The sequence below is a fragment of the Struthio camelus genome, chromosome 8 (genome assembly GCF_040807025.1).
Source record: "Struthio camelus isolate bStrCam1 chromosome 8, bStrCam1.hap1, whole genome shotgun sequence".
Taxonomy (NCBI): domain Eukaryota; kingdom Metazoa; phylum Chordata; class Aves; order Struthioniformes; family Struthionidae; genus Struthio; species Struthio camelus.
The window spans coordinates 18,887,735-18,901,304 of NC_090949.1; the positions used below are offsets into that span (position 1 = coordinate 18,887,735).

Consider the following 13,570-nt stretch of genomic DNA (forward strand, 5'->3'; position numbering starts at 1 on the left):
TATTTAACTTTCTATGCAGCTAAGGGATTTAAGGCTTGTTAAAGAATTAAAAATTAAGATCTTAAATATAAACAGTGGACAAAAATACCATCCTGCATTTACACGCCATCTTTGAAACTGAAACACCTTACAGACTACCCACAAAGGAATTAGTTCACTTGTCACTGAGGTAGTAATCGCTGGCATAGAAAGCAGCAACTATCTAATAGTGCATAGAAACGCTGCACAGCAGTTTAGCACAGGAAGTGATGAGCACTGTATTCAATTTATATTGCAGAGGAAATGAAAGTAGGCAGAATATAATTTCATTAGTTACAATATGATTAGAACACCAGAATTAATATTCCCGCTCTATTAGAAAATGCTGTAGGATCTTTAATGACCACATATTGACAGGTCCTATGTTTTATCTATCGTAATACATTTAAGATAGTATAACTTGAATACTTTTCCCTCCCCTCAGTTAGATAATCAAAATGGGATTAAAAAGGGTTCCATCCTTAACATTTTGCATCATTTCACAGCAGGGTCTCATCTCTGTGGTCTAGGATGTCATTTCCCTCAGTGTTGAGATCAAGAATTAAGTTTGTGGGGTAAATGAATAACAGTAGAGCTACAGCTAGGGGGATCAACAACAAAGGAAGGCATAAACTAACAATTCATAAAGAAATTTTAAATTTTAGTGGCAGTTCCAAGGACAGAAAGATTTTCTTGTCCAACCAGAGTATATTTGTCTGCATATAACTATGAGTTAAAATACTTGGATTACACATCTCTTAGATCTAAGCTTATTATTTATAGTCATTGCAGCTGCTTTCTCTGCAATAACAATAACAATCAAATGGAAGCATTTACCTGATACCAAAGATTCTTTTTAACGCAAATGTTTATTTAGGAAGCTAGTTATGTAGAAGAAAAATTACTTTGAAATGGTTTTACTAGATACTGCATTATGTGTATCAAATACCATGATTCATTTATCAGACTTGGATTCTACTCGTTTTGTAAATATATAAAGCAATTACAACAGATTATTTAGAAAGTATTTCCTTCAAGCAGTTTGCACTGTGGATCTTTGGTGCATATTATAAATGTTTGATCTGCAGAACTCAGTGGTGGCTCCAAGTGCAGAAGTGCAATGTATCATCAAAATAAAAAACTCCGCAAAGCAGATTAGAGAGGTGGCCTTCCCTGCCAGTTAGTGGATTTTTCTGCTTGTTTAATTATTGCGAAGTTGACACGTTCATTTACATTTTACAGTTTAGGGCTGTCAGTAAAAATGAAACACGGAAAATAAACAGAATTGTTCAGAAGATTTTGCCAAATACTTGTGCTAAAAAAATAGCATAAAGCTTTGCATAACAATGGAGGACTGTTTCATTGTCACATGAAACTTTACCTTGGTTTTTGGGAGAACTGGTAGGTGTGTTCTGTGCCTTTTGCTGAGTTGCAGAATTGCTACTCACAGTCCCTTTTTTCTTCAGAACAGCTTGTATGTTTTGTTCATTGCATCCTTTTCCAGTTGATTTTTTTGTCACACTGGAAATAAAATATATGCATTAGTTTTAGGCTTAAGATCTATAAATGTTTCATGATATTTGAACAGGTAATATATGCATTTTAATATATACACAAATATATATAGAAAACATGGAAAATGCAATCTAAGTTTCATAATGCCTTTTCTCTTTTTGAAAATAAAAAAATACATATATATTTATGTATATATATATAAAAATAACCAGTTTCACAGGGTTTTCCACTGTCCTACTGTCCAATGTTTTTGTAGTTCAATCTAAGCTATTCCAGAGGTGACAATTTTACAGCACTTTGTACAATCATTAACTGTTCCAGTATGCAGAGCTCTGAATAACCTAGAACAATGTTAGAATGATTAGTATAAAACAATCCAAAACAAAGGCAAAAAAAGTTTTCTTTACAACAGTGTTTCCAGTAGCTAACTAATTTTTTTGCCAATAACATGCAACAGACAGCTGTTCTAGAGTATTCTTAGCTTAAAAAGTACATGTTGACTTAGCAGTAAGTTTAATAGTTGAACTGAAAAAAACCCATACATATAAAGTAGCGTACTGAGTTGTAACAAACCTGCTTGCTGCAGCATTAGGCTCCAGCTCAGTCTTTTTTTTTTTGTTGGTGAGTCCATTTGATGTCTTCGAAGACAACTTTGTTTTCACTATGGTAAAGTAAATTCAAAGTTAAAGGGGAAAATGCATAGCATACAAATACTGAAAAAATTCTAATATATAAAGGTGAGCTATTGAAAACAGTGCAGATCCTAGACCTAGAAAACTTTACCATTTTACATGGCCACTAGATGATGAGAGACTTTTTTAAAAAATCATAAAATAAAGTTTGTTAATAGAGGGGAAATTTAATATTATCATCTGAAGTTAATATTCATTTACATGGGAAGAAGGGGTCACTATCAATCTAGAATTTTTTTTATTTTTTAAACTCCCCAGGCTGTTTTTCAATGTATGACCAGCCTGTGACAAGTCAGAAGGAGATTATTACTTTTTTTTTTTTTTTAAATTTAAATTACCAGTATATTTTTTTTCTTCTTCTGCCAATTTATCCTCTTTGGGTTCTTCTGTCTGTTCACTGCCAGTCTGGATATCCATGCTTGAATTTGTTGATTTGCTGGAAGTTCCTGCCCCAGTCACAGAGCAGGGAGATTCCTTTCCTGTGTTTTTTTTCAGTGGCTTTGTTCTGATCTGCACACTTGAGGTTCCAGTCAGCACTTTAGGTCTGGCACCTGCAATTTTTCCTTCTTGGTTCTTTAGTCCTCTGCCACTTCCTGAATTTTTCTGTCCACTTGCAGATGATGTCTTTTCAACATCTTGCTTGGTAAGCATGCTTTCAGCTTTTGCATTTCCATTATTTTCTATTTTTGGCTTTATAACAGCTCTAGCCTTTGGTGAAGCAACTTTTTCTCCAGGTTTTGAATCTTTAGTAATCTTGGAAACTGTTTTTTTGCCATCTTTCCCCTTTACATCCTCGTTCTTTGAAGCCCTGTTAGCGATGTTTCTGTTGGTGCTTGATGTATGTCCAGATGCTCCTAATCCATCAGATTTCATTTTATCCTGATTAGTGGAAGTATCTCCCCAGCAATCTTTCTTGCCTTGTTCTGTCCAGGATGTATTTTTTATACCAGCTGATTCACTAATGGATTTGTTTAGCTTGGAAGAAAAAAAAAAAAAGAAAGAAAAGGAAAAACAGAAGAGTTTTCTCCCACTAAACCATCCATAATCATTAATTTCTGAAACACAGCTACTATTTTAGTAGTACATGAAGCTAAAATAACAAGATTGGGCATAGAAATAATTAAAAAATATATTTTTCTTCAGCTCAGATTGCTAGCTTTCAAAGCTACAGATGTACCAGAAACTAACTACAGTGCCCAGTAAATCCCTTGTGAAATACTGCTCTATATAGAGGATATGGAAATATCTAAGCAAAATCTCAATTTCACACATTGGACAGATTTTTTGGCATTATTTATGTGATTAGTGTCTGCTGAAGGAAACTTTTTTTTTTTTTTTTTGAGATATAGGCACATATTCCAAAGAAGAACAAAGACTATGAATTATTATCAACATAAAAACAAAATTTAATTTAACATACATGTGATACAGGAAATTTTTAACCATTACTAACAGAGTACCCAGCAGATAAGCAACGGTAGTTCAATCTCTGTCTCTCAGGTAAAGATATTCTCTGGAATATGAAGAATTAAATGAATGAAATGGATTCTTTATGATACCAAAAATAATTACAATGCACCCATCCCTGACCATCAAATCATATAAAACCCCCGCTATTTTTCTACCAAGTAGTAATGTAATTTCAAGTGAGAACCTCAATATTAAGAATGAGGACACTAAAATGTATTTTTTCAAGGCAGGAAGTGTCATAGATTGTGCTGTGATGGCTTGTGACAATACCAGAGATTCATTAGCTCAGCAGCCAACCATTTGCTTTGGGAAACAGAGATCAGTTTCATTACGTAGCAACAGGGGAATGTGAGTTTCTGAACACAAATTCCTATCTTTTATTTGAGCTTATCCATTTGAAAATGTAGTAGAGCATAGGATGACTCCTGAAACATTTCCAATAATGAACATTACAGATTTCGATGAAATGCTAGTTTACAAAGAAAACATAAATTTTCTAAAGTAAATTCCATTAATTAATATGTGACAAATTAATATTGAATTAAAATGATGAAAATAGTAAAGTCTACAAGCTGTTGAGTCTACAAGATTTTTGAGTCTCAATGTTTACCTGAGAACTAGTGAATACAGGTTTTTTGCCAAGTCTTCGATCATCACCCTTGTCAAAAGCCGCTGTAAAAGGGAAAAAAGCATTTTCTTTACTAGTAAGCAGGAAAGGAAGGAGAACAGAAAACACTCCAGCCTACTAAATTAACATGTTTTGAAACCAGATAGCAATTCTTTAGGTCCTGTAATTATTCTAGTAAGGATAATTTTGCTTACATGGCAAATTTTACGTGGAGAAATACGTTTTTATGTTCAGAACAAAAAATGTGGTATCTGTAGTGCGGTCATGTGGCCATAGGCAAGTTGTTTAACTCTTCTGTTTTTCCATCTCCATGGTAAGACACACTCGCTTCTGCAATCTTAGCTCACTCAAGGCTTGCAGTGAACTGAGATCTCTGAAAATGTGTACAAAAATTTACCAAAAAAAGACTTTCAAAGTTAGAGTGCTAGTGACTTCCAACTGATACACTGTCATTTATAAAATAATTTATATAATCTTAATGTAATGGATCTGTTGTTTAAATAGTATATGTTTTCAGAGGTTCTAAAGCCAAAATATCTAAATGTGCATAATATCTCTTTAGGCAGCCTACAGCTTAATGTCATGAGTTATCCTGTGATTGTCATGTGAAATTTTCAAGCAGTGAATGCCTTTTGGGGTGGGGGGGAGGGAGACTGTTCTGCTTTGGGAGGGAAGCATTTTTCAATAAAGCCTTTAAATCAATCGTGCTTGTAGAACAGAAAAAGGATATTTATAGACGCCATACAGACCCAAAAATCAATAAGGATTCTTTTTTGTTTGTATTAATGTTCCAGCTGGAAAAAGGTTTTACAAAAAATTGATTTAAAAAATTAAGCACTCAGTCCCTCATATTCCGACATATTATTTATACATACAAAAAACCCCACATGTATAAAAATAAGATTAAAATTCTGCTGAATTATCATTTAAGATATTAAAAATAATTTGTATATAGGTCTGTAAAAATCACGAGAAAAAGTATGCTGAAAATGGCACCACAGGGATCTAACGCCTTTTCCAACAATGACTCTGCACATTAATACACACCAATATATTAGACAAAATCCATATAAACTTGTGCCTAGGAAAAGACAAAAAATGTGAATGAAAAAATCCACAATATTATGTCTTCTTTTGGCATTTTTCCTCCTCCTTCCTAGTGTGCTAATTCTATATAGGTTAAATCCTTGAAGAATAAGCCACCACCAGAAATCTGCAAGATGAAAGTTGATTTAAATTATCCCAGACAAATTTCACCTGAAGGTTAAAATTAGTCTGACAGTATTGCATAATCACTTCACCTATAATTAAAAGCAGATGATGCATGCAAACATTTCAGTCTGTCTGTTTATAAATAAAATGTATCACATATATTATAATATAATATAAAAGATAAAACAATTTCTGGCAAGATGGAGTTCAGACAACTAATGGCACACCTCAGTCTTACATTTAATTTTTTTTTGCATTGAAAGCCCTAATGCAAAAAAAGCCTAAACATAATTTAGAATAAGGATAAGGATGCAAACATATACATACAAATATATATAACGCTTGTTTCTGAATCCAGCTCCTCAGCTTCCGAAGGTGTTTATAATCCAGGAAGAAATCACAAGCCTGTTCTATAAAGTAGCAATGAGACCTCATTTGGCTACACCCCTAAATTATGCTTATAAAGATTGAGCCTGCATCTTTCTCTCAACATGTAATTCTAGAATAAAATTTTAATCCATCTTTAAGCATGAACAATTTTATTCCTATAATAGTCTAGATGCTAATGGCTTTAACAAAAAGGACATTCAAGTGCTTACCTTTTCTTTTCTTTGAATCAAGTGATTTGATTATACAGAAATCTTCAACACATTTTTTTTTTTATAACATGGTATTATGAAAGCTAATACTCAGCCACTAACCTAACTCCATCATCAGTTCTGCACCCTCAGAATATTTGCGTACTTCAAAACAAAGCAGCGTTCAGAACAAAAATTCCTTTTTGTTGGAAGCTGAAGTACTGCCTGTTAAAATTTTTAGAGAACACTATGCAGCTCCTTAGGGGCTCTCTGCAGTAGCATACACAATATGACAATACCAATCAACTGTGAAGTCAAGCCATCTGCATTTACTCACGGTCCACATGAGATAAGCATTATGCAAGAGACAAGCAATATTTATGCAATAATATAGAAAACCAATAAAAGATAGAAACTAAAATCATAGAACTCACAGAACTGATAATCAGCTTTGTGCAGATTTGATTCTTCCAAAGTGCTCTTCTCCTTAAAAAGGAGACAGATAAGTCCTACTGCAATATTTTCAATAATTCAGAATAGCTGTAAACAAGAATAGAATGTATCTACATATCTTTGGTTGCTATTGTATACACTCTCAGGAAAAAAAAACAAATAAACAAGGGAGACTTATTCACGGAAGATGACTTGCTGATTTCCATGTTTGAAACTAGCTAAGCACACTATCTTGCTTTCAGTTCTGAAACACCACTTTAGAAACCTAGAGCATCACAAATCTTGCTGTAATTTGTTTCTGGCTTCCCAGTACTAAATTCTGTATACTAAACAGATTACTAAACAGCTATAATGTCCTTTGATGCCACACATACCTGTCTCTATTTTTTGTTGGTGGTCTGGCCTCATCAGCTTCCAGCTTTCTGTGTGACGAACAGCATAAAAAGACTGAACCAGGAAGACCCAGAGCTTATCACGCAGAGCCTGGATCTTGCACGTAAAACCCTGTGTTCAAGTAACAAATCAGCAGCTGGCGAGAGGCATATTGTCATAGCAACCAGTCATTATTCCTTTCAGAATCTACTTACTCCCTAAGCTAGATCAATGATGTCATCACTTTTATTTTATGATGGCCTGGAAGATAGAGATGCTGTTTTTGAAAGCATATTGCCCATCACTGTAATTTTTACAGTATTTTGAGACCAAACCACTCCAAGGCATACTAAAGCACTAGAAACGTTTTTTTTTTTCTTTTTTTTTTTTTAAATGAACCCCTTAATAACTCTTTACTATCAGCTGTCACAACAAGGTCAAATACTCTGGGGAAAAATAATGTATATGATTAAATTTTCATTGCTTTTACCAAGATGATCTACAATAGCACCAGATTGCAGTAATTCATTTTGCATTTATTTTTCTTTTTTTGCTGGTAGCAGCATTCTGGATTTTAATCAGTATGTCATATTATTCATGAATTATCCCTAGCATTACAGTCACCCACAGCTTAAACATTATTATTCATCATTTAAATTGTGGGAATATACACAGCATGTTACACACACAGAAACAGACCCCTCCCCCCAGTCCAAAATACACACATCAGATGAAGATGCTGTCGCACTTCAGAGGACATAATCTTAAACAAAAGCAAATGTAGTTATGATTTTTACAAACCAGGGAGAAAAAACAGAAAGAGAGGCAGACAGACATTCAGACAGACAGAGAATAAGCTCTATTCCCCAGTAAGTTTAAGGTAATTGAACATTTAGTAAGTCTTCCCTCATCACAAACTTAAAATGATAGTAAAGATCAGCAGAGTAATGGTGCCCATGAGAATCATATTCCCACTAACGTGCAATACGTTTTAGTGTTGCCATAGGTAGAGCTTTTCTAAAAAGAAAAAAAAAAGAAAAGAAAAAAAAAGGAAAAAGTGTCATTATCCAGTAAACCACTGCCAGTATTTTCTGCACTTCCACATTTATTAGACTGAGGCTAGTGCCTTTCTGTGTGGATCCAATTGCAGGACTGAGCCACCTGTGCTCAAACTGCATCATCTGATTTGAACCCTTGCACAAAACACTACCAGAATATTTTTTCCTACAAACACTGCACATTGTAACACTTACCATCTCCTTCACGTTTGTGGAATTCAACAACATATCCACAGCTACAAGAAGCAAGCAGCTATTTTCAGTATTAATACTTCTTTCAATTGTATTAAAAATTAGTTCTAGAAGGTCAGGTTTGCTGCTCATTGCCTGTGCCTGAGGAAACAACAAAAGGCAGCCATTTAAAACAAAAGAGTGTACTTTGTATGCAGAAGCCCTACTGAACAGAAGGGGTCTGCTATCACATCAGTCTAGGAGGCATTCCAAAAGCTGAACATTTTCCTTCCTGTGTACTCGTTCCATACCCCTTCCCCCTCCAGATCTCTATAATAATCCTGAGACCTCTGGTTAATCCAAATTTTTGAAACAAACACCCTGTGATGAATTTACAGCCACACACAACTCTAAATCTAAAATGTTTTAATATCTTCTTCTTCTTTTTTTTTTTTTTTTTTTTCTAAATCTGCTACTTATTAAAAGAAAGCTTTCCTGTGAGAAACGATGACTAGGTAAGTTCTAACTAGGACCTACAGCATTGCCACATTCCCACATCTCACAACCAAAATCACTGGAAGTTTGAGCATGCTCCTAATAATCGCAATCATTCCTATAGGTATATGCTGTCATTCGGGGGGGTCCAGTGTTACGGAAGCTTGTTGGAAGTTCATGTACATATTTATGTCTTCGCAACCGAGAAATCGTCCCACTAAATTCTCTGGAACTTCTACATAAGTTAGGTACCTACATGAACACAGTATTAACTCTTAATTTACTTTAAAATAACACTTATAAAAACTGCCTAATTCTGTATTAATTGTCCATATAAGCATACTTTAAAACAACAACAAAAGATTATTTAACAGCCTGAACTATCCAAAGTATAATACAATTTTTATTTTTATACAATTTTTATACATGCATTTTCATACATGCATTTTTACTGCATTAAATACAATAACTTGAGAGCATTTTTACCTGCAACAAAATATAAAAGCCTTCACTTTGTACTATATGTAGGAAGTTTGCCACAATAAATGTTATGCATTCTTCTTGTAGCCTAGATGCCAAGGCAACAGCTGTCTCAGTCCATTTCACTTGAGGAAGACTACTGATCAGCCGATCACTTTCCATCAGAAGGAAAGGAGCATTCTTGTGGTTCTTAAATAAAAACAGAAATTAGCCTGTTGCAGAGTAACCACCTAAACAATTGCTGCTTATAAAACAGGTTCTGTTCAGTTACTAAGCACTTACATAAAAATCCAACCATATTGTAGTTTCTTTTAAATGAATTTGGATTTTGATAATTCAGGACATTATATCTACCTTTGAAGCTGAAGCAAAAACTCAAAAATCTACAGCTTTTGTTTTGCCTGCTGAAGATGGGCAATAAAGTACTCAGTAGCTTTTGTTGTATTTTTCAACTATGTGTCATTGCATATTGCAATCTAGAACAAAATAAGGCAAATCATAACTGAAAAAATCGAATGGAGAAGATCCTTTTATGTCACAGAAAAACTTATTTTCCAAAGTGGGGGCGTAAAAGTTTCAGGTGAGTACAGATGGCCACTTAGCCTTCAGGATACCTAAATATTGAAGAATTTTCATACACGTGAAACCTTTTGCTTGTTTTAAAGGAGTCAAACATCAAATATTTGTCCTCTCGGATAAAGCAACCATTAGGCACTGGAGTTGTAACTGAACTTACCCTCTTCATTCTCTAATGCTTCTTTAAGAAATAACAGTTACGTTCAGAGTTAAATTAAAAACAAATTTCGTGATATTTACTCCCTGTTCTGTGCCTTTGGTACTTCTGTACTTATCTAAGTATTGGCATCACATTATCAGCACAGTACCTGAGCAACACTATGGCTTGAAATGAATTTGCAGTTTATCATTATTCACAAGTAAAATGGACTAAAAGCTCTAAATAACATGACCCAGTAGGTCACCGATAAATTACACAATAAGAGCAGTAATGCTGGAAAAAGCAACAGTTCAGATAAATATTTGACACAAAAAAGATTCAGGTTATATTGACTCATGCAAAGTAGAAATGAGTACGAATGCATATTGTAGGTTTTTTCATGCATATTGCAGCAAGGAGCAATTCTATATATGTAATCCGGACAGCCATTGCCCAACTATATTTTTTATTATTTCACTCAGCAAACTGAGCAAAACCAGTTTGATTATATGCATATAAGGTAAATTACAGATCAAATACGTGCTTATGATTTGATCTTGCTGCTCCCATTGGACTCAATTACAAGCTTTTTGAATTGTCCACGATTCAGCCCCTGCTCACAAGGCAATAAGCATTTACTCCCATTAGACACTTCCAGTGAAATACAAAATGCCTTCATGGACTTCTAATTAAATCAACACTTTGCAAGAGTGGCTCTAAGTGAATTTTACTTCTGTTACGATTCTTTTCCTAGCTCCATTCTAAACTGGAGTCTACTCTGCTTGCCTAAAAACGTAGTCATTTCCTTAGATCTAGTTGAGACTCCAAGGATAAGTACCTGAATGGTGTTGTAAGCTGCACTTCCATTTTAGTGTTTTTGTGCTCGTCACTCAGGCTTCCCAGAAATTCTCCCACCAGCTGTCTCCTTTTCTTTGCATTTTTTCTTCCTCTAAAGAACTGCCCCACAGTAACTATTTTTTACATTTCCAATATTGGTAAATGAAAAAATCAGTAGGGTCGTACTACTGAACTGGGTGTAACTGTTAAAAAGTTCTGCAGCAGAGCATTTAAAAGGAGGATTGTAAAACATAAAATAGCCCCTGTAAAATTAATATCAGACCTTTTCTTCTTTCTCCCTCAAGCAGCTTTAAGCATTTTTGCAGATTCTGAGTTGGAAAAACCACACAGGGTCCACAAATTTTTGGACTGGGTGCCACAAGAGCTCAGAGTTACGTGTTGACTCAACAGAACTGTTCTGTGGGCAGAAGAGGCTTATGCTACATTTTTAAAATTTGCAATTCTAAAACCTTTTTACGTCTCAGTCCATAAAACATGGTGAATCTTGCAAAGACCCACCCACACTAACTTTAAATTAGTAAAATGCATCTTGACATATTATAATGGGCACAGAGGGGAAGAGAGGCCTGAAGTGGCTTGGCTTTACCTTTATGCTATCCTGATGCTGCCACACTAGTGTGACCAGAGGGGATATTAGAACTGCATCTGCAGTGAACTCTGTCTTTATGCTACATACCTGAGCTACTTTGGCAATGGGTGCTGGTGTAAGCATGAAAACCCATAGATCAGAATGGACTTATCTATGAGAAACTTATTTGAAACTACTCTAGTATTTATAGCAAATATGACATATGCATACGTATGACCACAAAGCTGTATATATATAGTAGGAACAATTTAGCGTACTGATATACTATAACAGCAAAATAATCCTACTGTCATAGCAGCTATAGCTACAATCTTTACTTTGTATTAGTATATTACAAAACTCACTAATACAAGCAAAGTTATGTATCCTGGTAGAAGGACAATTTGTTTATAACTGTGGATACTGTCAAGCAACCCTGGCAGAACCAGGTAGCTCTGAAATCTCTCGTGTTTCAAGCTGTCACCTAAATAGGCAGTAGCAGCCACTCACAGCTGATCTACTGGTGCCAGTACTTGATGGTATAAGCACTCTCTTGCTAAGTCTTCCAAGAAGGTCCCCAGAAGCCTTTGCAGCCCTTGCAGCAAGGGGCAGTTCTTGGCCAGAATCATCTTGAGAGTACAACTCTTGAATTGGGGTAGGTTTGGCAGCATGGGTAGCTGTACCTGAGCTAATTAGCTTGGATAAAAACAGTAAAAAAGACAAGGAAACAAGGCCTTCAGCGTGAGCTGTAAAAGCCCTCTGGAGACCTCACATACTTAGCTGTCTAGTGGGTGCTTGAACTGAAACCATCCTGTCTTCCTGTCAGTGTTATCCGAGCTAGCTAGACTAAACTTTGTGTATGCCAATCCACATTACAGTAATACTCAATAATGCCTGGCAGCGGCTCTACAGATTTACCTTTAGCTCCTCTACCTACTCTTCATATTTCTATGAGAGTTCAGTGCATTTATAGACTAACTGCTGGACCGAATTCTCTGTTAATGGGCCAAGTTCAAAGAAGTTGTTTTAAGTCAGCTCAGATGGCAATCTTAAAACACAATTAGGAAATACCTAAGTTTAGGCGGATCTAAATTGAAACAATAAATATATGCCACAAAGAGTGAATGCTAAGCTTTGAAGGAGCATTTCAGTACTGTCATATAAGTATACTATGCTGTTACTTTATTTTGAGAGATTGGCTTGCCTGTAAATAGATGGTTTATGATCACTGATAGCCAGTGATCACCTGAAATCTAGGGAAAAAAAAGTACATGTTTCCAGAGTAGAATATAGACTAAGAGGAAAAGGCAATCACAAATGCTGCAATTTGGCACCCCACCACCTAATGTAAGAATTGATAACGGCAATCTGCTGTTACTCTGTGTCTGAACAGATGATGATGTGCTATAATGGCACAATGGCATTTCATAAACTTCTTTGGTATTATTATACTGGACTTCTGCATGATTTTCATTAGACTATGTTCCATGAAGCACAGCAACTACATCTGCACATCAAAATTTGTTCTTAAATCCTTATTTTAATGAGATCTTTATATATTATAATTAATTTACTACACATTTAATACTGTATTTATTATCTTTTAAATTACTTTGCAGAGCTAAATAAGCAAAAATTTACATACTCATATTTTTATGTAAAGCACATTATATACTACTTACCAAAGACTGAATCAACCTAACAAGACAGTTGTTCTGAAGTTCAGCAGGTAAACTGGCAAAGCTTCTCTCTGACAAACACTTTGCAAAATGTTTTTGCACCCATCTGTTGAGGGGGGGAAAAAAAAAAAAAGTATTTCTTAGGTAAGAAACAGATGAAACAATTGTTCTATCTTGTTAACATTAACTGATCCCTGTAAAATATTAATGAGGAAAATTGTGTAAAACATGAAAATTTAATATGTCAAAATAAATTCAGTCTTTCAAAATAAATTAATTTCAACAGCAAAGAGAGAAACAGAAAACGAACTATAGTTTATTTTATTTTACTTACTTCATGCAAGCAGCATATAGATTTTCCACTCCCAATGAATGAGCAATAGCCATGCATTCTAGCACAGGTTGCTGTTTTCCAGGAGCAGGCTATAGGCGTTAGAAAATTATCACAATTATTGTACATTCTTACTTACACAAACTATACAGAAGTACAAAATCTTCAGTTCAGTCAGAAGTACTGTTCACTACCACAGTATTTACGTTTGTTTGCTTTTGTGCAGAACAGGGAGGTCATCTGCATCCATACAGGTCAAAAATGTAGCATTCAGCCT

General features: G+C 34.9%; 1 protein-coding gene across 7 annotated transcripts in view; it reads right to left on the minus strand.

The window, feature by feature from the left end:
* The window catches only part of BTBD8 (BTB domain containing 8), a 45,426-nt gene that overhangs the window by 11,566 nt on the left and 20,290 nt on the right, over positions 1-13,570 (minus strand). For 6 of the 7 annotated variants that reach the window (XM_068952506.1, XM_068952510.1, XM_068952509.1 and 3 more), the window contains 9 exons: positions 13,297-13,385; positions 12,966-13,068; positions 9,149-9,331; positions 8,192-8,329; positions 6,941-7,070; positions 4,306-4,367; positions 2,564-3,200; positions 2,107-2,194; positions 1,400-1,539 (listed from right to left, as the gene is read on the minus strand). In XM_068952506.1, coding sequence (XP_068808607.1) covers positions 1,400-1,539; positions 2,107-2,194; positions 2,564-3,200; positions 4,306-4,367; positions 6,941-7,070; positions 8,192-8,329; positions 9,149-9,331; positions 12,966-13,068; positions 13,297-13,385 — 1,570 coding nt within the window. The remainder of the gene's footprint in view (positions 1-1,399; positions 1,540-2,106; positions 2,195-2,563; positions 3,201-4,305; positions 4,368-6,940; positions 7,071-8,191; positions 8,330-9,148; positions 9,332-12,965; positions 13,069-13,296; positions 13,386-13,570) is intronic. The other variant, XM_068952511.1, reaches the window with a different exon arrangement.